At 32.0% G+C, this 22,121-nt stretch overlaps 2 protein-coding genes across 3 annotated transcripts; both read left to right on the forward strand.

The window, feature by feature from the left end:
• Positions 1 to 3,391: 3,391 nt before the first annotated feature.
• LOC143629671 (HVA22-like protein i) lies at positions 3,392 to 6,812 on the forward strand. 2 transcript variants are annotated; one of them, XM_077098889.1, is made up of 6 exons: positions 3,392 to 3,699; positions 5,104 to 5,141; positions 5,245 to 5,343; positions 5,436 to 5,492; positions 6,183 to 6,246; positions 6,331 to 6,812. In XM_077098889.1, the coding sequence occupies exons 2-6, from the start codon at positions 5,110 to 5,112 to the stop codon at positions 6,544 to 6,546; spliced, it is 468 nt and encodes a 155-aa protein (XP_076955004.1). In that variant the 5' UTR covers positions 3,392 to 3,699; positions 5,104 to 5,109; the 3' UTR covers positions 6,547 to 6,812. The 2 variants fall into 2 exon arrangements, with proteins under 2 accessions (XP_076955004.1, XP_076955001.1); XM_077098886.1 differs by having other exon boundaries at positions 3,392 to 3,691.
• Positions 6,813 to 8,204: 1,392 nt separating this feature from the next.
• LOC143630126 (serine/threonine protein phosphatase 2A regulatory subunit B''beta-like) lies at positions 8,205 to 15,539 on the forward strand. The gene is made up of 13 exons (XM_077099212.1): positions 8,205 to 8,696; positions 10,777 to 10,989; positions 11,758 to 11,863; positions 11,956 to 12,055; positions 12,131 to 12,236; positions 12,410 to 12,500; positions 12,597 to 12,738; positions 13,286 to 13,433; positions 13,536 to 13,645; positions 13,731 to 13,887; positions 14,884 to 15,009; positions 15,070 to 15,225; positions 15,310 to 15,539. The coding sequence occupies exons 1-12, from the start codon at positions 8,535 to 8,537 to the stop codon at positions 15,208 to 15,210; spliced, it is 1,602 nt and encodes a 533-aa protein (XP_076955327.1). The 5' UTR covers positions 8,205 to 8,534; the 3' UTR covers positions 15,211 to 15,225; positions 15,310 to 15,539.
• Positions 15,540 to 22,121: the final 6,582 nt, after the last annotated feature.

The raw sequence follows: 22,121 nt of genomic DNA on the forward strand, positions 1-22,121 counted from the left end.
ATATGCAATTATGAACCTAAAATATAATTACAAATTCACCCTTCAACTTAGGGGTGTTCAGGAAATCCGAAATCCGAAAAAAATCAAAACTCGAACCGAAATCGAAACCCAAATAAACCGATCCGAATTCTTATTCGGATATTCGGATCGGATCAATCCGAATATCCGATTAACTAATTCGGATTCGGATATGGAAATTTAAAAAATTCGGATTGTTCGGATTATTCGGATATCCGTTTAATCAGAATAAAAAATATGTTTTTAGTGCTATTTTCCGGTTTGGTATATTTATTAGACTATTATTTGAAGTTTAAACTTAAAATTTATGTTAAGAGTAATTCGTATTTTCCGGTTTATATGTTTATTTTGATTCTAAATTATTAAATGTTAGGAACATAAAAATATGAAATTTTTTTATGTTTATTTCGGATTATTCGGATTATTCGGATATATCCGAATCCGATCCGAATTGAATTCGGATAGATTCGGATCGGATAAGAATATTCCTAATTCGGATCGGATCGGATTTCGGATTGGGTCCAAAAATTTTCAAATCCGAATAACCAGAACCGAATAACCCGAATAATCCGTTATCCGATCCGATGAACACCCCTACTTCAACTAAACTCAAGTTTTGTAAATTTAATCAATAATTACTCTTTCATCCCCCTTAAGTTTACCCATATAATAATCTATATTCTCTTTCTTTGTTTTTCATTTATATATTTGAATATAATTCGTTTTAATAAATTCCAAACATGCAATCACAATGTGTTAATTTTTGTCGGCATTCCAATGTAAGAATAATTGTGCGCATGTTATAAACTTATACCAAAATGATTTCGTTTCAATTAAAAAAAAGTATCAATTTTGGTTCAAGTCAAAATAACATCAAAATGAGTTTTGATCATTTTCTTAAAAATATTTTTATTGTTTCAGGTCAACGATTGAGGACTTTGACAGGTCGAAACGCCTTCGAGTTATAAGCCAAATGAGTTTATGTCAGTACAAAAAAAGTTTAAAATATTGCTTAGGCCAAAACAGGCAATAAGTAAAATGAGTTTGAGTCATTTAAGAAAAAAAAGTTGTCAATTTTGGTTATAGTTAAAAAATGTTATAAACATAATGAGTTCGATTCATCTTAAAAAATGGTTTTGGTTTGCGTCAAAACGATTATATGCAAAATGAATCCAAGTCATTTAAAAAATATCAATTTCGGCTTTGGGTAAACATTAAATCATTGGTCATTTATGAAGGTTTCAAAAGACTCCCAAATAACCGTGACTAACATAGTAGAATTGGTTCAGGTCAAAATGCCCAGCAAAATGAGTTTCCATCATTTTTTTAAAATTTTTGTTTTTTCGGATTAACGATCGAGGACTTTAATATGTTAAAATGCGTTCGAGTTATAATGGGATGTAAGCCAAATGGATTTAGGCCATTATAGAAAAAATTAAGTTTTATTCAGATTAAGATGGATAATAAGTAAAATGAGTTTGGGTCATTAAAAATAAACTAACAACTATGATTCTGGTTAAAACATGTTATAAGCATAATGAGTTCGATATATCTTAAAAAAAAAGCTTTTGGTTTGCGTCATAATAATTATATGCAAAACGAATTTGTGTCATTTAAAGGAAAAATCAATTTTACCTATTAGTGAACATTAAATCTTTGGTCGTGCATGAAAGTTTCAAAAAACTTTCCAAATAATCGTGACTACCATAATAGATTTGGTTCAGGTAAAAATGCTCAGCAAAATGAGTTTCGATCATATAAAACTTGTTTTTTATGATTCGTATAGTAATTGTAAAGTACAAAAAGCAACATTCATTTTTTGAAAAAACCGTATCATGCCATATGTTTAAAAAGTTGTAACTATTAAAAATTTGTTTAAATATATTGTCATCACCGCAGCATCGCGCGGGTAAACTACTTGTATATATCAAACATACTAGTATGAAACCCGCGCAATGCTGCGGCAACAACAATTTTCAATGGGATATTTGTTTATGTTTGTTTATCAATCATCCGGTGATATATTGTACAATGCTTATACGTATGTTAGTTTTCTTAATTGTGTAATACTTTACAAAAGTTTATTATGTTAATTGTTTAATTGGTTCGGTTGATACATGTATATAGGGTTGTACAAAAATGTTTTATTATTGACTTATACATTATAATCTACACATCGGGTTTGAAATTTTTTTATATCAAAACGTCGACAAAAAAAGCGCATCATAATTGTAGGTTCGGTTTCTTAAAAACATAATGTATTTAAAGATATACAAGAAACAAAAAAATAATAAATTTGTCATATTTTTGTAAAGATGAGAGGTTAAATGAGTAACAATTATTTAATATTACAAAAGGTATCTAAAGTTTAAGGGTAATTATTGTAAATATAGAATGAGAATGAAAATGTATTTATATAGTTGCATAAATAAGTTGTACTTTAATGCTTTATTGACTTGTACATTATAATTTAAACATTTGTTTTGAAAATTTTTTATATCAAAACGTCGACAAAAATAAGCACGTCGTAATGGCAGGTTCGGTTTTTAAAAAGACACATTATATTTAAAGATATAGACAAAAACAAACAAATAAATCAAACAACGGTTGGTGAATGTTGTGTAAATACCAAAATGCCCTAAAAAATTTAAAATTATATACATTCAAAGTTGTACAAGTTGCATAACAATTTGGACCTCTTAAAATTTAAAAGGTCCTTCACTCCTCCTTTATATATAGTATAGATATAGATATATGTATAAAAAAAATTTGTGCCCCCAAAACTTACATCGCACACCCCAAGGCCGGCCTGGATAAAAATGCAATGTTTGTTGCACAATACAACACACCTTTTAAAACCAGTTAGATAGCCAACCAGTTTTGCTGGTCCATTGGTTCAATTGATAAGCTTGATATTAAAAACCGGTTAATGGCCGAAAGAATTAAGCAAGTACATATGATTTTCACAATTTAACCCGTTTGACTCTTTTTATTATATAATAAAATCAAGTACATTAATTATAATAGTCATAACCATATATTTATACCAAACTCATTTTAATTCTAACCCAACTCAAACTCTATTTTAATATATAAACAAACTTCTAAATAAACCTTATTAACGACTCAATAAATAATTCAACAATAATAATTTATGATTGATTCGATCTTTATCTTCATAATTCAAAATTAATATCTTCAATCCTAACCTAACATTTTCTTTTTAAACGTGTCGAAGACCGGTCAAAAGTATAATATCTTTCTGTCTTTAGCAAGAGCTGCAAGATTAATAGTTACCTGTATGTGACGAGATTGGCGTTAGCTAAATCTATTTACTCGATGTGAACCGCGCAAACGAAGACTCGTGTAGCAACACAAAATATTAAGTTATCGATTTAAAGAGCTAACGTTTAAAGTTTAAGCCATCCATGTTTTTAGAGTGTTTCAAGGCTTATAATTTGGATGGTAGAGAGAGAGGTGGTTATTCCGTTAAAATAATATTATTATTTTCCAAGTCCTATAAATACTCATTTGACATACAAAAATTAAAAAGCCATTAATAATAAAGAGAGAATTTCCGTTAACGATCGTTTTCTCCGTTAATTCTCTCCTCCGTCGACCGTCGCAACGGTTTGCCGTTGCTTAACGGCTGGCGTTATCTTCTCAACCATCTGTTAAACCGTATGATTATTTTCACTTTTTCATTTATATATTGTATGATTATATATATGTATATTCATCATTGGTTGCATTAGTGATTTCATGATCATATTTTTTACATAAATATATAATTTATTGTATTTGGATATAGATGCATTAGCAGGCCTACGTCAGGAATATACACAATGTTAATTCATAACATGTTAACCTGCAAACGTGAAAAGTGACTAGATCACGTTTTACGTAAATTTACTTGGTGATATATAGACATGCAAATTACGTGAATTGTTTTCACACAAATTTGCGTAGTGCATGTAGACATGCAAACGTGTTTTGATCACGCTTTCTCACGCAAATTTATGATTGATTGTATATGGATATTGATGCATTTGCCGGTCTATATGTCAGGAGAATTTACATGTAGACCTGCAGATGAGACATTTATGTTTAGGATTTGATCATACATGTTTATATCATTTAGACAGAATTACAGAGATTGTCCTTTATGTATTATGTTTGTACCAGATTCATTGGTTGTCCTTTATTTTTAAAATATAAAGAACAATCTCTGTAATTCTGTCTATCATTTAGTTAATTACGATTTCCACAAACGTGTTTGAAATTTCTAGGTTTAAATGAACTGGTCTTCATTTAGTAATCTACAAACTATTTTTAGAAACCTCATTCTCCGTAAACTTGAAAACGAGATACGTTTGTTACCGAAGGCACATTTGCCATTAGTAATAGATTATAGATGTACATATAGGCTGATAAAAATGTGTTACTGCTAGTGGTGTTCGCCTTCTATTAACACTGTGGTATTGTATTTGAAACTTAAGAACATTAAATGTATTATTTTTGCAACTAGATGTTGTAAATTGGAAGCAATTTAGTTATACAATGACTCATTTTAGAAACAATGCATTTCTGCTGACTTATTTCTTTTGGAAAGAAGAAGAAAGGAATAAAGGAAAGTGAAGTTTTGGACTAATTTCATACTACAAATTATTCCTTTTATGGAAAATAAAAAGAAAATTAAATTCTTTTAATTCAAACTTTAATTCAATGAGCAATCATAATAGATTTGCACTTGATTTCACTTACAATTATGATGAGTGAAATTGTAAAACATGTATTTCTTATATGTGAAATCTGGTGTAAATCTACACTGATTATGTGATCGAGATCACTCTTGACGACATAAGTGAAACTTAAGAGTGTCATTTAGTAGATAACAATATGAATTATTATCGGGAAATGAGTCATACTGTCATAGTTTGCATATTATTAAAATCCGATTTGCCAAAATAATTTGGAAATTAATAACAAAAATTTGTAAGCAATTTTATTTTAGGTGTATTTAAGGTGATGTCTATTTGTGGGTTATGTTCCTCATCTACTGAATCATTGAATTACTTGTGACAGGGCAAGATGCTAGGATATATGCTAAACCGACTACTAATGTACGTCTTAATTACTATTTATCAACATTAATCTTCTTAAAATATTTATTAGAAACTTATAAAACAATTTGTGTAACTTGGATTAAACACCGATTGTGTCCAGATTGTTGCTTGCATACGCATATCCGGCTTATGAATGCTTCAAATCTATAGAGAAAAACAAACCAGATGTGGACCAACTTCGCTTTTGGTGCCAGTATTGGTACTGTATTTTATCCATGTTCCTCGTATTATGACACACATTATATATTCTTAATTATCAAAAGTTTAAAACCATAATCCTAATGTTTTCAGGATAATAATTGCTGCCATGACCGTATGGGATCCGTTTGGTGATGCCTTAATTGGATGGTAAGTGTGCAACAAAATCTAATAAAATATTGATTGGATATTGTAAGGCATTCATTTTTATTCATTCATAAAAAAAAATTCTCTACAAATTTTATATTTAAGAATTCCATACAAGTCACTTGGCCAAAATGATGATAGTTATAATATAATTTAGGCTTAAACGAACGAACGATCTGGGGTGTGCTCATGTTCGTTCATTTAACTTTAACGAACGAACGATTAAACATGAACAATCAACTGAACAGGTTTTTCTTGTTCGTATTCGTTAGCTAATAAAATGAATGTGCTCGTATTCGTATGTTATCATAAACCATTGGTTCACAAACTTAAAAAGCGTAACATAATTGAACCTATATGAAGAACATAGCCGAACGAAGACCAATTAAAAGTAAACGTGAACAACAATCTGTTTGCCTTAAAACATTAATAAAACTAGACTAAATTCTAGTGAATGATTTTTTGAATTTCATCAAACTAGGCTAAATTGTAATATACTTAAAAATAATTATATTAATATAACGTAAGCTAGCAAACATAAATTAATAAATCTGGACGAAGATAATCGTTCACTTACGAGCTTCCTATCAAATAGTTCACGAATATTTCACTCAACGTTCAATTTATTTACATACCTAATATAATTTTATTATTTTTAACTATATTTACATTTCGTTTTGTTGTTATTTGTAGGTTGCCTTTGTATAGTGAAGCAAAGTTGGCAATTTGTGTATACTTGTGGTATCCCAAAACAACGGTAAGGTTTCCACAATAAAATAACTATGACTTAAAATAAATTTAGTCTTCATTTTTGTTTGTTTTTAATTTTTAATTATTCTAGGGAGCAACATATCTTTATGGGACGTTTGTGAAGCCATATTTGTCGAAACATGAATCCGAGATTGACCGGACAATATCACAACTGAAGACTAGGGCTGGAGACTCCGCATCACTTTACTTCCAAAGGATCTTAGCCTATAGTCAAACTCGGATTGTTGAAGTTGTTCAACTAGTTATGGCACAATCTTTACAAAGGCCCCAACCTGCTCCGGTATGATTCATTTTTAATATTATAGTGACTAGTCATTTTTTTCTAGTTTGAGTTCAGCTTGTTTATTATCTATTAATCAATTTATTTATATACGTTTTAAACAAAAATACACAGGAAGCTGCAAAGAAAACCGCTAAATGATGAATCTGATACTTGAGGGTCATCATCTCCACATGTTAGTCTACAAGCTGTGATTATTTAGGCATTGTGAGATTGATCCATGTAACCTTTTCTCTGTATATCTATATATTTATTTATTAATGAAACTACACCCGATATTCGTGTATTCAACGGGTTGTAAACACTTTCTTATACGTGTTGATGATTAAGATAATCGCAATGTGTAACAAACGCTACTAGGAAAGTGAGTATAAAGTGTACCAAGCGAGTGGTACTTGTTTGAACTCGTCTAAAAAATTTATACGAGCCAACGCTTAATTGAAATATTTAATTATAATAACCTTTTCACCTTATAGACATGAAGTGGTGAATCTATGATGTATCTAGTGTTGACGTGTTTATATTCACGGGTTGGACTTTTGACAAGTACGAACCGAATCTAGCCTTTCCCAAGCTTTAGATAGACTTGCCACAAAAAGCAACTCATTAGAAAGAATGCCCGGTCTTGGACCACCCTCTGACGCTCAATGTATTATACGATGTATGCAAGAACCTTGTATGTCTTCACTCTTTTGACATATTTCGACATATTGTTGTTATGACTCATGATGATTCATTCAGTGTTTCATTACATGCATGTGAACAATAATCATTAATAACGAACAATGACATAACTCATAAGACGTTACAAGTCAAATTTAACTAGATCACTATCAAAATCAAAGATTAATCAAAGTTCAATCATTATACCTCTAGTTTATACTACCCTAACATCGTACCAAAACATATCTTCCCATAGAGTCGTCCTTTAATCGAGATTCCATGTTCGAACCCAACTTACACAATTTCCGACTGTGAGTCCCCTTGAAGGTCACACGCACAACACAAACTATATTGTTTTCGCTCTCATCAATCAATAGGGTATTGACCAGGGACGAACTCGGTACCGATTCCTAATTTCTCGACAATACCAGTACCGGAAATGCTCAACTCAATACCGATATAGGACGATACCGATATCGTAGACAGAAACACGGTAAATATTGGTACCTACCTGTACCAATCCCCGAATTTCTCAAAAATTTGGTACCACTACCAAAAATGCTCGTGCTTGGTTTAGTACCGATATAGGACGATACCGGTATCGTAACCGATTCTGAATTTCCCGAACCCCGAATTTCTCGAAAACTTGGTATCGAACTGAAAATGCTCAATTCAATACAGATACGGGACGGTACCTGGATCATAGGCATACACGCAGTAAGAACTGGTAACGAACTTCCTGATCCCGAGTTTCTCAAAAACTTGGTATCCATACCAAAAATGCTCAACTCAGTACAGATACAAGGCAATACCAGTATCGTAGGCGGTAAGAACTGGTAACGAATTCCCTGATTCCGATTTTCTTAAAAACTTGGTATTGGTACCGAAATCGTTAAACCAAAACAAAACAAAATAAGTAAAAAAAGTAAAAAAGGAAAAAAAATGAAGATTTGTATGAGCCAATAACATTTTGTCTTCCCCCCATTCTTCCAACACCACCATTTCATTTCATATTATTATTTTCTTCTTCTCACACCGCCATTGATTTGTTTGTTTCATCCCAAATTCTTCTTCAATTTTCATTACCCACTTCACTCCGATTCAAACTCTAACTCTAATTCCCAATTTCTCACAATCAATTATGACCCACTTTCATTCATTCAATCTCAATTTCAAATCAATTACATCAACATGAACATCAATTGATTCATTAATTCATCAATTGATTGATTGGTTTTAAAACCCGTTCGTTCAATTGTTGGTTTCATCGTTAATTGTTTATTATTAGGGTTCGATTTGAGATCTGGATGTAATAATAATAATATAACAATATGGATATGGATTATAATAATAATAATAACGGAGATGTGATTCGTCTGGAACCTGAATTGTTGCAGCTGAATGAAGTGTCTTCGTTGGCGATTAAGTCCAATTCTTATGTTGCAGATAAGCTGTTCGACCAATGGCTTTCGCTTCCCGATTCCGCTGCTTTGGTAATTATTGTCATTTAATTGTTATTACTGTTTGTTTTGATGTTTTCGTTTTGATCGTTTTGATGTTATGTTTGTTAGTAAGTAATGTTTGTTAGGATCTCGGTAATGAAATATGCGGAAAATAAACGAATACGAGAAACGAGAATTTACGTGGTTCGGTTTAAGTTAATCTATGTGACTATGTCTACGGGCTGCAACGAGGAATTTATTGTTTATGACTATGTGTAGAGATAGATTGTATTATAGTAATTAATGATATAATGCAAATATGTTTAGACTTTAGAGTTACCTTTTGAACATAAGTTGACGACTTGACGTACTTCTACGGGCTGCAACCAGGAATTTATTATTATATGGCTATATATAGAGACAGATAGTAATTAATGACATAATGCAAATATGTTTGGACTTTAGAGTTGCCTTTCATACGTAAGCTGACCTAAGTCCAGGCTGCAACCAGGAATTTATTATTGTCTCTAAAGACGTGTGATGAGAGATTACATGTACAAGATATGACTATATATAGATATGTTTGGACTTTAGAGTTACCTTTTGAATATATGTCTAAAATAAGTACATACTAACATAGGGCTAGGTATTTCACTTTGCTAACATTAACATTATTTAGTATTTAGGTTTTCGGCATTATGGCGCGAATAAGGGCTAGAATTTGTAGTTAGTAATAGATTATCATTGCTTGACATACCATTTTATTCTAGTTACAATTATTGTTCATTATGATCTCTTGATTTTGATCATTTATTTGATGCAAGACGGTTATTAGGAAAGTGATAATAATTGTTACATGTTTGGACTTTAGAGTTACCTTTTGAACGTTGGTATAAATGTATGATAAGTGCATGCTGATTACGGCTAGATATTTCACTTTGTATCATAAGGCCATGCAGTATACTAGCGTGGAGACCATGCGTGGGTTGATGTGGCAACATAATGATGAGAATGGACCACCATGCCGCCCCCTCTCCACTCACTTTTGCGTGGTGAAAATGGTTCCAGCCCCACACACCATTCTCTTTAAGGTTGTGAGGTGTCATAATTCTATTAGTTTAGTTTTTTTTTACCTTTCTAATATTAAAATTATAAAAAAGAAAAGAGAATGGAGAATGGTAGGTATAACATAGGTTGAGTTGCTGGGGATGAATGGTAAAGGAGGTGGCGCCGTGGTAAAGGAGGTGGCGCAGTGGTGATGATTTAGCATACAAGTTTTGAATATGTTTAGACTTTAGAGTTACCTTTTGAACATTTATATGATATAATTACAAACTGTTATAGGGCTAGGTATTTCACTTTGCTTCATAACTAATCACAACATTGACATCATTTAGTCTTCAAGTTTTTGACATTATGACGCGAATAAGGGCTAGACATCATTAAGTATTCAAGTTTTTGACATTATGACGCGACTAAGGGTTAGATTTTGTAGGCAGTATTGCAGTAATAAATTGTCATTGCTTGACATACCACATGGCGTTTTGATGTAAACAGAGACAAAATATGCTTCTGGACCTTTTAAGTTATGTTTTTTTTTCTCTTTTATAAGATAAAATACTTTTTTCTAAATTGAAATTATCATCAATATCTTATTCATTCAAGGCTGCTATATTCATTACTTTTTTTCTTTTTAGTGACATTTATTTATTTTTAGCACTTAAATAATGCAAGTATTTCTGTTATATTGCTTTTATAAATATAGTAAAAAGGAAGCAACACGTGTTTTGCAGCTCACAAAGTAGCAACAACATATGCCTTAAATTATTGGTTTTTGTTATAAGTAGAATACTTTTTTTTAAACTGAAATTTAATTATTGGTTTTTGTTATCATCTATATTCATTTCTTTTATCCTTTTAGTGACATTTTTCCAATTTTAAGACTTACATAATGCAAATATTTCTATTATTATGCTTTTTGACATATAAGTTCTTTTCACGGGCAATCAATGCTGTTAAATGCAACCTTAAGTATTCATAACTTGTTATTATTCATTCTAGTATCCCTTTTGTGTAGTTTATGGTTATTTTATATATAAATAAAATTATGTTTTTTTTTTGTTTCATACAGGTGAAGTCTTTGTTATGCAAGGCTAAAACAGGTGTATCGTTGAATGTATCTGGAGCAACTTCCAGCCCGAAATCTGCTAACAATCTTGTGCCTCCACTTTCGCCAAGAAGCTCTTCGGGTTCACCTCGTTTTACAAAACAGAGGGCGGGCCCGTCTGCTTTAGGTTCATCTTTGAAAATAGCTAACGAGCCCATAAAAGAGTTAATACCTCAGGTCTGTATAGGTGCAAAAATGGGCAGGTTTGGTGGGCCGGGTAAATGGGTAGTTTTTTGTTGGGCTAAAAGTTGGGTCGGGTCATTTGGGTTGGGTTGACATGAACACTATTTATCAATATTTTTTGTACATATTTATTGTGTTATATATGATTAAAGTCTGTTTAGGTACAATATAGATATATATATGTTGTGACAGGAAATCGGTAGTTTATGTTCGGGCCAAATCAACACACTTTTTGTCCAAGTTCTTTTAAAGATTTTCTATATATGTTAAATGTGTTAAACATGTTTACAAAGATAATATTGTTAAATTACTAATCTTCTTCCTTTTTATTTATTTATTTACTTACTTTTTTGCATTAAACGGTTTAGGAGGTTGTATTTTGATTTTTTTAGTCATCTTCTTCCTAATTATTTTCTTTATCTAATTTATCTGATCTAAATTTCCCGTTCTTAAGTAAACGGGCTGAACTGCAGTCCTGGTTGACCCAAAACACTTTTATGTTCATCATGTTCTTTTACTTTTCTAAATATTTAGTGTGTAAAACTAATCTAGTTTTCTTGTTTGACTCACCATGGATACGGTTGGGTTGGCCAAATCACTTTCTCTTCAACTTTTTCAAACATATTCATAAAATATAATGTAATAAATAATATTACAGAAATATCTTTTTGCAATATTCATCTAGGTTTTGATTAATTTGGCTAGGAGGTTGTATTTTGACCCATTTGTGCCATTAAACCCATTTTATTTTTTATTTTGCAGTTTTATTTTCAAAATGGGCGTCCAGCGCCTAATGAACTAAAAGAAAGTTGCTTATCTAGAATTAATCAGCTCTTCCATGGTCATGCCAATGGGCTATCTTTAGATGGTGAGATTTAAATGTAGTTGTAGTTTTACTTTTTATAGACCGTTAAATAATGTAACTGAAGTATTGGGATTTTGCTTTTGATAACTGAACAGAATTCAAACCTGTTACTAAGGAAATATGCATGCTTTCATCTTTCTTCTCTAGCACTCTTTTTAAAAAGATAGACGTTGGTGATACTGGCCTTGTAACCAGGTGAATTTTATTATTATTATTTTCAAAAATCTTTTTACATCTTAAATTCTTAATCTTCTTATATACATATTTCAGGGATGCATTTGTGGATTTTTGGGTGAATGGTAATATGCTGACAAAAGATATATCAACCCAGATATTTACACTGCTAAAGCAGCCTGATTTGAGATACCTAACTCAGGTAATTATCTGTATTTCTTTTTGTCTCTTTCAAAACAAACCACTTTAGTAAAATAATGTCTACCAAAATTCAAAAGTTGTTAGAAGGTTATTAGTATTTTGTATATCTACTTTTAAGTCAGATATTTCACTAATATTTATTTATTTGATTCATTTTTGAATGTTTGAAAATAGGAGGATTTCAAACCGATACTTCGTGAACTTTTAATGACTCATCCCGGGTTGGAATTCTTACAGAGCACACCTGAATTTCAAGAGAGATATGGTACGGTTTCGTTTTTATCTGTTTATTCTTTTTATTTTTTATTGGGATGGATAGTATTCTCCAGTTCATCTAAACATATGTTTTTTTAATGAACAGCTGAAACGGTAATATACAGAATTTTTTACTACGTGAATAGGACGGGTAATGGTCGGCTTACTCTCAGGGAACTCAAACGTGGAAATTTAATTGCTGCAATGCTTCATGCTGACGAAGAAGAAGACATAAACAAAGTTTTAAGGTAATTATTATTATTATTATTATTTAAATGGATTACTCTTTTCAGATGTATGAATTATGGGTGAGCACGAAACTGAAATAACCGAACGTAACCGGAATAACTTATGCAACTGAACTCAACAGGAACCAGCGGTTTTGGTTTTGCTATAACCAAAAACCGATAAACCGGATTATAAGTAGAAATTTTAGGTCCAGATGTGTAATAATCAATTACTTATTACCAAAAGAATTTTGGCCCAAAGTCGTCATTATTTTGGGTCTTTTTATCTCAATATACTCAAGCCCAAACGGAAAACCAAAAAAACGAACCCAAAACCAAAAACCGAAAAGTTTGAAAACGAACTGTTTTCAAAAAACCAAAATTTTGGTTTATGGCTTGGTTTGAGCCCAAAACTGATAGATGCACACCGGTATGAATTACCATTAGCCATAAATAGATGTGATAACGTTTGTTATATTTATATTTTTTACCCAAACGGACATTTATTATATCTTCTTTTTTTTTTACCGAAACAGACATTTTTTATATCTTTTCTTATTTCATGCAGATTCTTCTCGTATGAGCACTTTTATGTAATATATTGCAAGTTCTGGGAGTTGGATACGGACCATGATTTCTTGATTGATAAAGAGAATCTTATTAGATACGGAAACCATTCACTTACCTACAGAATTGTTGATCGAATATTCTCCCAGGTTTGTAATTTATTTCAAGAATTATTTTTTTTACAAGGTTTCTAGTGCTTTTTTCTGAATGGTATTTTTAGCCAATTTGCTTATCAACGGGTCAAAATGCAGGTTCCAAGAAAGTTTACTAGTGAAGTTGAGGGTAAAATGGGATATGAAGATTTTGTTTACTTCATTTTATCTGAAGAGGATAAATCATCTGAGCCTAGTCTTGAGTACTGGTATAACCGTTAAATAGTTATCTTTTATATTTATACCTTTGGTGTCTTGAATTAAATTATTATTGAAATAATGATTTTATTTCAGGTTTAAGTGCATTGATTTAGATGGAAACGGGGCGCTGACTAGAAATGAGTTACAATTTTTCTATGAAGAACAGTTGCATAGGATGGAATGTATGGCTCAAGAGCCTGTTCTTTTTGAGGACATATTATGCCAAATTGTTGACATGGTCAAACCACAGGTACTTGGGTCCTATTGGTGTAACGGGCTGGGCACGGGTTGGGTATCATGTCAAAACGGGTTCATTTTGGAACAGGTGTCTTTTAGTGAAGTCGAATGTTTAATACACACACGTGCGCGCACACACAAGCACATATTTCAGAACCAAGAATACATTGAAAACTGCATAATGCACTTGTATCACTTGCTTTAAGTATCACTTGCTTTAAATGTTATACAGTAGGCAGTTACATAACCGCCTACCTCATTAAATTATTAATGCACAATGCACAAGTGTTTTATGCTACCCAAGCTCAGATCGATTAGAAGCTCGAAACGAGTCTAGCTTTTTTGAGCTCGAGCTGAGCCTCAAATAAAGCTCGTTTAGTTATCGAGCCTGAGCTCGAACCTTGTATGGGAAACTTGTTTAGGCTCGTCGAGTCTTGTGTCTTTTAAGTCTTACCTTATTTGGACTTATGTGTATCAATTTCACAAAACGCAGCCGAGCTTTGGCTCGTTTAAGGTACTACACAAAAGAGCCGAGCTCGGGCTTGGAAAAAGAGCTCGAGCTTTAAAAATAGAGCTCGAAATGAGCCGAGCTCGAACTTTCTCGTTTACGCTAATATGATAAAAGAGGTAGGTCCCAAGAGGGGCTATTCTTTTAATTTTTAATTTTTCGTAGTTAAGGTTTTTTGTTTTTTATTATTCAATGGGTCCCACAGTTTTTAAAAAAAATATGCAAGGGGTGTGTTTTTGTCATTTTGTAGAATTTAACAGAAAGTTAACCTTCATCTATTTTATTGACCAATTGTGTTACGTTTATGTGCCCACAGTTTTAGTTCAAATCTTCTAGTATAATGGTATTTTTGTCATTATTTTTAAAATTAACAGAAAGGCTAACATGTTCGAGATGAAAAAGCAACACAGATGGACCCGTTCATAGAATCATAAATAGTCAATATTGCCAAAGTTTAATTCAATTCACATATTTTTTAATCATGAAATATATAATTTACAGGATGAGGAGTATTTCACTTTACAAGATTTAAAAGGAAGTAAACTTTCCGGCAGTTGTTTCAACATCCTATTTAACCTTAACAAGTTCATGGCCTTTGAATCACGCGACCCCTTTCTCATTCGTCAGGTACATAATTCCTCTATTAATCAGATATAGAAACGTAAATAACTGTTTCGTCAAAAACAGGAACGTGAGAATCCAACATTAACCGAGTGGGACCGGTTTGCGCATCGGGAATATATTCGGCTTTCAATGGAGGAAGATGCAGACGATGCTTCTAACGGTAGTGCAGATGTTTGGGATGAGTCTCTTGAGGCCCCATTTTGACCACATTTAATTGAGGTATTTAACAAAACAATATTTAAAATGCTGTTATAATTTTAAATATTGTTTCTTTATTTTCTTAAAAGTGTATTTATTGTGTAGGTGAACTAGGATGCAGTTTTTTTTAAAGTTAAAGCAGGATGGTTACATCATAAATTAACTCACATATTTTTGGAACACTTTTTTTAAAGCATTTTTGGTTTTATATTATTTTTTTTAATATGCACGTTTTTTAAATGGGTTTGGACAACGACGACGAGATGTATGTTGCAATTTGAGTTTATGTATGTAATATCAGTAGATTTGTTGTAACATCACTCGGTACCTTTAAATCGAAAACGATGGAACACTTTGTTTTACGAGTTTATGTTTACTTTTTTCTTTTTTCTTTTTTGGAAATTTTGTCGCATCTTATCCATTTTCAGGTTTTAATTCACTTTATCCTGAAATAATTGGATTTTAATAATCAGCCGATAATAATCCCAATTGAGTTTATTCTCACTGATGGTCCCAAATTTTAAAAAAATTGGCTCTGGTGCTTTGTTAAACTGAATTTTTAGGTTCGAAATGATAATACGAGCTGATTGATTTCAAACACCCGATTTGAAGTACTAATCAAGTTGTTTGGAGCATCGTTTTGAGCTAAGTTTTATATTAGTCAACTCGTATTCTCCTTCCAACCAAATCCTAGCTTTTCAAAATGGGCCATTTGAAAAAGCCAATAAGCCAATAAACATTTTTCAAACTCAATCCCAAACATTAGTTGGATTATTAAAATGTAAGCATAGCCTGTGAGAATTATGGCTCAATATGAGTCGTCTTTTGCCATTGGGTTACTTCGGATAGCTGAGCTTAATTCGTTGGTTGTTAAAAAAAGGAGTTGATACAAGATTTTAATAACAAAATGAAGTATTTAATACATGCTACTATTGTTTTCTATTAAATTTTGATGCTGAGAAAATTTTAATAAATGTTACATATATTGAAAAATGAATGTAAAGAAACAATGAGGCAAAGTTTTTGAGGATTAATATAAGCATAAGAATTCTGGTTCAATATTCAGAGTCTTTCACCACAAGCAAGAATTCTGTTTTGGCCCTATTCCTGTTTATTACTTTTAGAGAGCTAAAGACAACAAATTATGTACGAATTTACTTTTACATTATGTACAACGCATGACAGATTTCTGTTTTGCCTCTTTACTTCCAACTTTTAGTATAACAAATTTCTGTTTGGCATGAATGTTGTTTACTTTTAACTTTTAGTGTATATTCGGTACCTAAAAAATATTTTGTTTTTAAGAGTTAAAACATACAAAAGGTGTTTGTTTACCCGGTTCTGTTATAGTACAATAATTTCATAACTTGTTATTTATGTAAGTGATGTGGTCTAAATTATATATCAATAATATAAATATTCGCTACACTTCAAATAGTTTTTGAATGTGTTTTTATTAAACAATAGTCCTTATTGGTTTATAATTAGATTTTTAATATTTCAAGAGACAAAGAGCTAAAATAAAAACGAATATATCCACTCAACAATAATAACCATTGATGTATCACGTGGTTGCTTGTGACGTGTTTGTCGTTGCTAATACCTTACTTGTAATGACTGTTATTATAAATAATAAAATTTAGTTTGGTTCGCCGTTAAAAAAATATCTTTAATTAAACAAAATAAAAAAGATAAGCCATGACTCTACGAAAACCTCTATAAAAAGCAACGCATACATTTAACTCACTCTCTCATCCTCTCTCATCATTTCATAACACTTCATCTCCTTCCATATGAAGTTAAAACCATAGCCTCCATCCCAACACCATCATTGTTTTCTCTTCTTGTTATCAAAGTTTCCAGAATAAATTGGTACTATATATTGTTCTTGATAATAAGATTTTATGTTACTAATGGTTTTAATTCTATCTAATATATGTATTTTGTAAATTCTTCTATATACAGATCATCCAACAAGATGAGGTTTGAGAGGATCATTAGAGCAAACCTGCAATGGCGTATTTTACAATTTCATCTAAAGAGACATTATCTTCATGACGTGTTGTTCAGCTTTAAAAATGTGATTACTAAAATTATAATATTGAGATTTGCTCTATGCATGAAACGTCAAAAACAACTCTGCCCACTTCCATTGAGTGAACAACCAATCATATGGAATTACGACCAATGCCTTCACATTCGTCCAACTACAAGGGTGGTAAGTTTCAAATTTTGTTTTGTTATATGTATGATTTTTTAATGCATAAAAAATTGACCCTCTAGTTAACTTGTTACACATAATGTTTTCAAACCAGGACCGGACATCGACACGGGCTCCTTATCGGGTCAAAGGTCGGACCAGCCCAGGAGATCGGGCCGGAAAATGACCCGGATAACATCATAAATAATGTAAATATTATTATTGATTTTGATTGTGTTTAATAATGGTTTATGAATAATAATAAAAAATATATAAGATTAAACAAATGTGTTTATTATGTATTTATTATTTTGAATCAGAGAGAGAGACTATACAACATACAATGCCAAAGTGGTATATGGGTTCAAAGGGTGATGCGTGACAAATATGAAGGATTGCAAAGTGAAGAGTTTGAGCAGTATTGGGATGTATGTCAAGAAGTAGAAAAAATTGATGAAAGTGTGGATGAATATACATATGATGAAAATGCCCCACGGTATAACTTGAAGTGTAATTTTAGCACCTATGCAGGTTTTAGGGCTATCAAACAAGACCTTATAGACAACTTTCTGAAAAAGGGTGCCAAGAAGCTACCAGTTGTTGCTGTTGTTGCTAGGGTGTATTAAGATTATATCAATAGTGAAATGGCAAGAGAGAGTACAAAAGAACAACCGGCAGGGCCGAAACATGCTAAGATAGGAGCTGCGTTGAACAAAGCTGAACACGCGATGTTGGTTCTAGGAGCTTATGTCAGAAAAAATGGACAAATTAGCGTGTTGGTGAAAAATTCGTATTTCAGGAGATGGGGCAAGAATGGCAAAGCTTGGGTTACCATACACTTTTTGTGCTTCATTACTCGAGTGGGCAAAAGGGAAATGTTAGAAGAAAGTACTCCTGAGAAGCCATTTGGACCCAAGAAACAGATTTGTCAAAGTGATGTGGACCACAATGTACTCGTTACAGGCGCCTATGTTAGAGGAAAATATCCAAACCTTTAACTAAGTGTGCAAGTGAAAAATAGCCTTGGCAGTAGATGGGGAATTCATGGTAAAGGTTGGCTGAAATTAACCTCCTTCTTTGCCATTATAACAGTTGACGAGAGGGAACTAGAGGTATAGTAGGTCAATCTTAATGTTTTTTAAATATTTCTCATTGGAGTTTACTTTTGAGTATGGATTGGAAATAATCTGTTGTTTTTTAATTGTTGTCATGAATGACTTATATTTGTTAAGGAATGGTTTACATCTTTTAGATTAATGAATATGATGTGGTTCTTTGTTTGTCATTTATGATTTTTTCCTTCTTACTTCTCATTGCATAGCTTAATAATATTTTGATTATATGCGGTATAACATGTTTATGCGAATTTTGAATGGAGTGAAAGGAGTTATTATTGATATATCATCTAATATTTATGTTTAAAACTTACACGAAATGAGTTGTTGCACTAACATGAGTGGGTCGAGTAGGATTCAAGTGCTCTGAAATGTATGTGTCCGAATTAAGATACTTGAAAAATTAGTTTATTAAGCACTCATCCCACATTGATTGATATCAAGAAAGAATATGCACCTATTTATAAGCACCAACCCTTAATCCATATCTAATTGATAAATCACTTGTCTAAGATGGATGTGATTGATATGTGTGGTGGCCCATATATATAATATGTATAGAGTTCAAGACATATCAAATATGTATAGAGGTCAAGATAAAGAGGGTTATTTTTCTTTTGTCTCTATGATGTTATTTTACCATTGTTTTGTTGTCTCTATGATGTTATTTTATCATTGTTTTGTTATTGACAGCTTATTAACATATTTTTTTAATCATGTTTCTTAGACTCGATTAGAATAATTCAGTGTATCTAATAGACTTTTCAAATCTTGATATGATTTGAAGTCGGAGGGATTTTCGTAATAGTAGTAGTCTCTATTACATTCCACCGTCCTCAAACCCAATAAATAGCCTTGCCATTATTGAGTTTCTACTGTGTGTGATTGAAAGCGTTGAAGATATATGTATTTATTAATATTTTAATGACTTACATTTTCTCCTATAAGTGTAATATAATTTAAGTGAAAATTAAAAAAAATCCAATTATAATCCTTGAAATAAAACTAGAACTAAATAATAACATTGAATTCTATAAGTTATAGAACTACATTGTTTTGATAAACAAGTTATAAGTATGCCATGTTAGGCCTCTTAACATATTTGACATGCTTAGTTAAGAATGTTGTGTGCCATAACAGGTTGAACCCGTTTTACAATTTTAATCAAGCCGGCCCATTTACGTTTCAAACTCGTTTATGTCATAATGTAGTGTTAGTGGGTCGGCTCTATGCCTCTGTCGGTTTTATGGCAAAATATTTCGCTACATTATGTGTGGAGGTGAGAAAAAAACGGTTAGTACTCGACCCTATATGTCCGTTGGTTGATACCAGTTAATCAGTCTGATTACACCCGAACCTAGGTTATAAATTCGGGTTTGGACCAAAAAGGTTCAGTTTGTTTTTTAAAAGGTAGCACGTCTGCAGTTTGCGGACCACATATGAAGACCCCTGTTGAAGAAGAGGTGGACCAAAGGTCTGAGGTCTGTAATATGGATGTTTGTTTTTTAACGTTTGTAGATGGTGGTGGTGGCGAACGGTGGGTGGTGGTGGTGTGGATGGCAATGTTTAACCCTCTGTAGACTTTAAAAGATCTAAGAAGTGACTTGGCAAAGTCTGGACCAAGAAAGGTTCCCGTGGTGTGCGCGGCGCACACATAAGAACATGCACAAGTCCATTTTTAGAAGAAAAAAACGAACACTACCTTAATCTATATACCTCCAAGTAGTGTTGTAAAAATCGCTAGACAACTGAACATTTTATATGTAATTTTCAGTTATATATATAACTACACATTTTTATATGTAATTTTTATTTTTTTATACATATTCACATTTTTATATGTATTTATAAAAATTTTGCCGCTTGGGACTGATTCTCTCCGATTAATAACATCAGATTGTGGTTCTAAGATTAAGTTGAAGAGGCTGCTTTATATAAACCATGACCAAAAGCAAACAACTGCATGCACCTATATATATATAATACACACACAAATAAAACACAATATATATGCAGACAACAGCAGCTCAACATCAATTCATTCAAACAAAAATCAGAAAATAAACAAACAAATTTGGCCAACAAATGAAGAACATCTAAACAAACAATTATGTAATTTCAAGCAAAAGAGACATTTTTCAATACCACCACAATATAACACTAATAATTTCAAGCAAAAGAGATAGACATCTATGTATCACAATCGACAGCAGATAACCATAACTTGCTGAAAGTTAAGTATCAATCAAAAATTTATCACCTGATGATCAACGCCAAAGCAGGAACACATTTTGCAATAGAATGATATTTGAGACTCGTTCCATTGGGTAAGCTTGGTCAAAGGTAACCCGGGTGAGCAGGTAACAATCCGTAAGATCTCGAGAATCTTATTAGTAGAGAGTTCAAAAGCCTCGTCGCTGCTCCCCGTGTGCTTATGCTTAAACACGTAAACCAATAGCCAAAGCAATTAATGATAATTATAAAAATTAAGCTTTAATTTCATGATGATATATCCTTACATCTTTCTTCGACGAGGCCTTTCCAACCCACTTGTGTATGGATCTCCTGTTGGCATTCTATGACTATTGACCAAAACACAATTAATGTTAGTAGAAATTAGCTAGCACAAGATCGAACAAGCATATATAGATAAATAAAAACATACAGGTACCTACCGGCGATTGCCCATGTTCATCATCAAACAGACATCATTCTTGGAAGCAGCCTCTAGGTGCTGATAGTCGATGGCGAAACAAGAGCATAACTTGCAATAGAATACTCATTCCATCGCCAAAATGTGTTTGGAGCAAGGGTCTTGCGTGAGTGAATAACACTCATAATATCAAAAACCTGAAAGTTGGATAGTCCGGTCTCAATATCAAACTTAGCAGCAAGTGGGTATCCCAAAGTACTGGCATAGCCTGACATGTTGTATTTGCTGTATAAATTGCGTACCTGGAGGATGAATTCAATCAATGATGCAAACCTGTAATCTTGATTTCAATATTAGTTTCTTGAACAATTGCCTGGATTAATCTCTGAATCGTGAATCACTTTCAGATAAACCTATTTGCGGGTTACACGCAATGATTTATCGGATAAGACAGAGATTTTTCTGTAGATGGAATTGAATTTTGATGATTCTATGTGATGATGAAGAACCAGAGAGAAGTAACCGTCTTTTCTGTTCTGTATGTTCGATCGATATCTATACTATATATAATATACCAATGATGGGCAAATTAAGACGCTTTTTTTAAGTAATGTATAACACTTTATGCATAAGTTACAACATCAATTAGGGCCAAAAATGTCATTGTTACATTTAATCTCACGTGCATTTGCAATTTATTTAATATATTTACAAGTTTCATCCCTTGAAATTACAATATTGGTCATTTGTCTTTACTTATATATTATTTTATTTTCACTTTTAACCCAACTGCCCCCACGGTTTTTAAACAGTCATAACTTTTTCGTACGTTAATATTTTTTAAAATAAATGGCATCATAAAAACGAGCATTTTATTATCTTTAATTTGAGTATCATATTACTATAGTTTTCGAAGTAAAAAACTTTGTGCAAAAGTGTTTACGGTTTG

This window comes from Bidens hawaiensis, unplaced genomic scaffold, assembly GCF_021521415.1.
Source record: "Bidens hawaiensis isolate Kalapana, Puna unplaced genomic scaffold, B.hawaiensis_p1.1 tig00000459_1, whole genome shotgun sequence".
In the NCBI taxonomy this organism is placed as follows: domain Eukaryota; kingdom Viridiplantae; phylum Streptophyta; class Magnoliopsida; order Asterales; family Asteraceae; genus Bidens; species Bidens hawaiensis.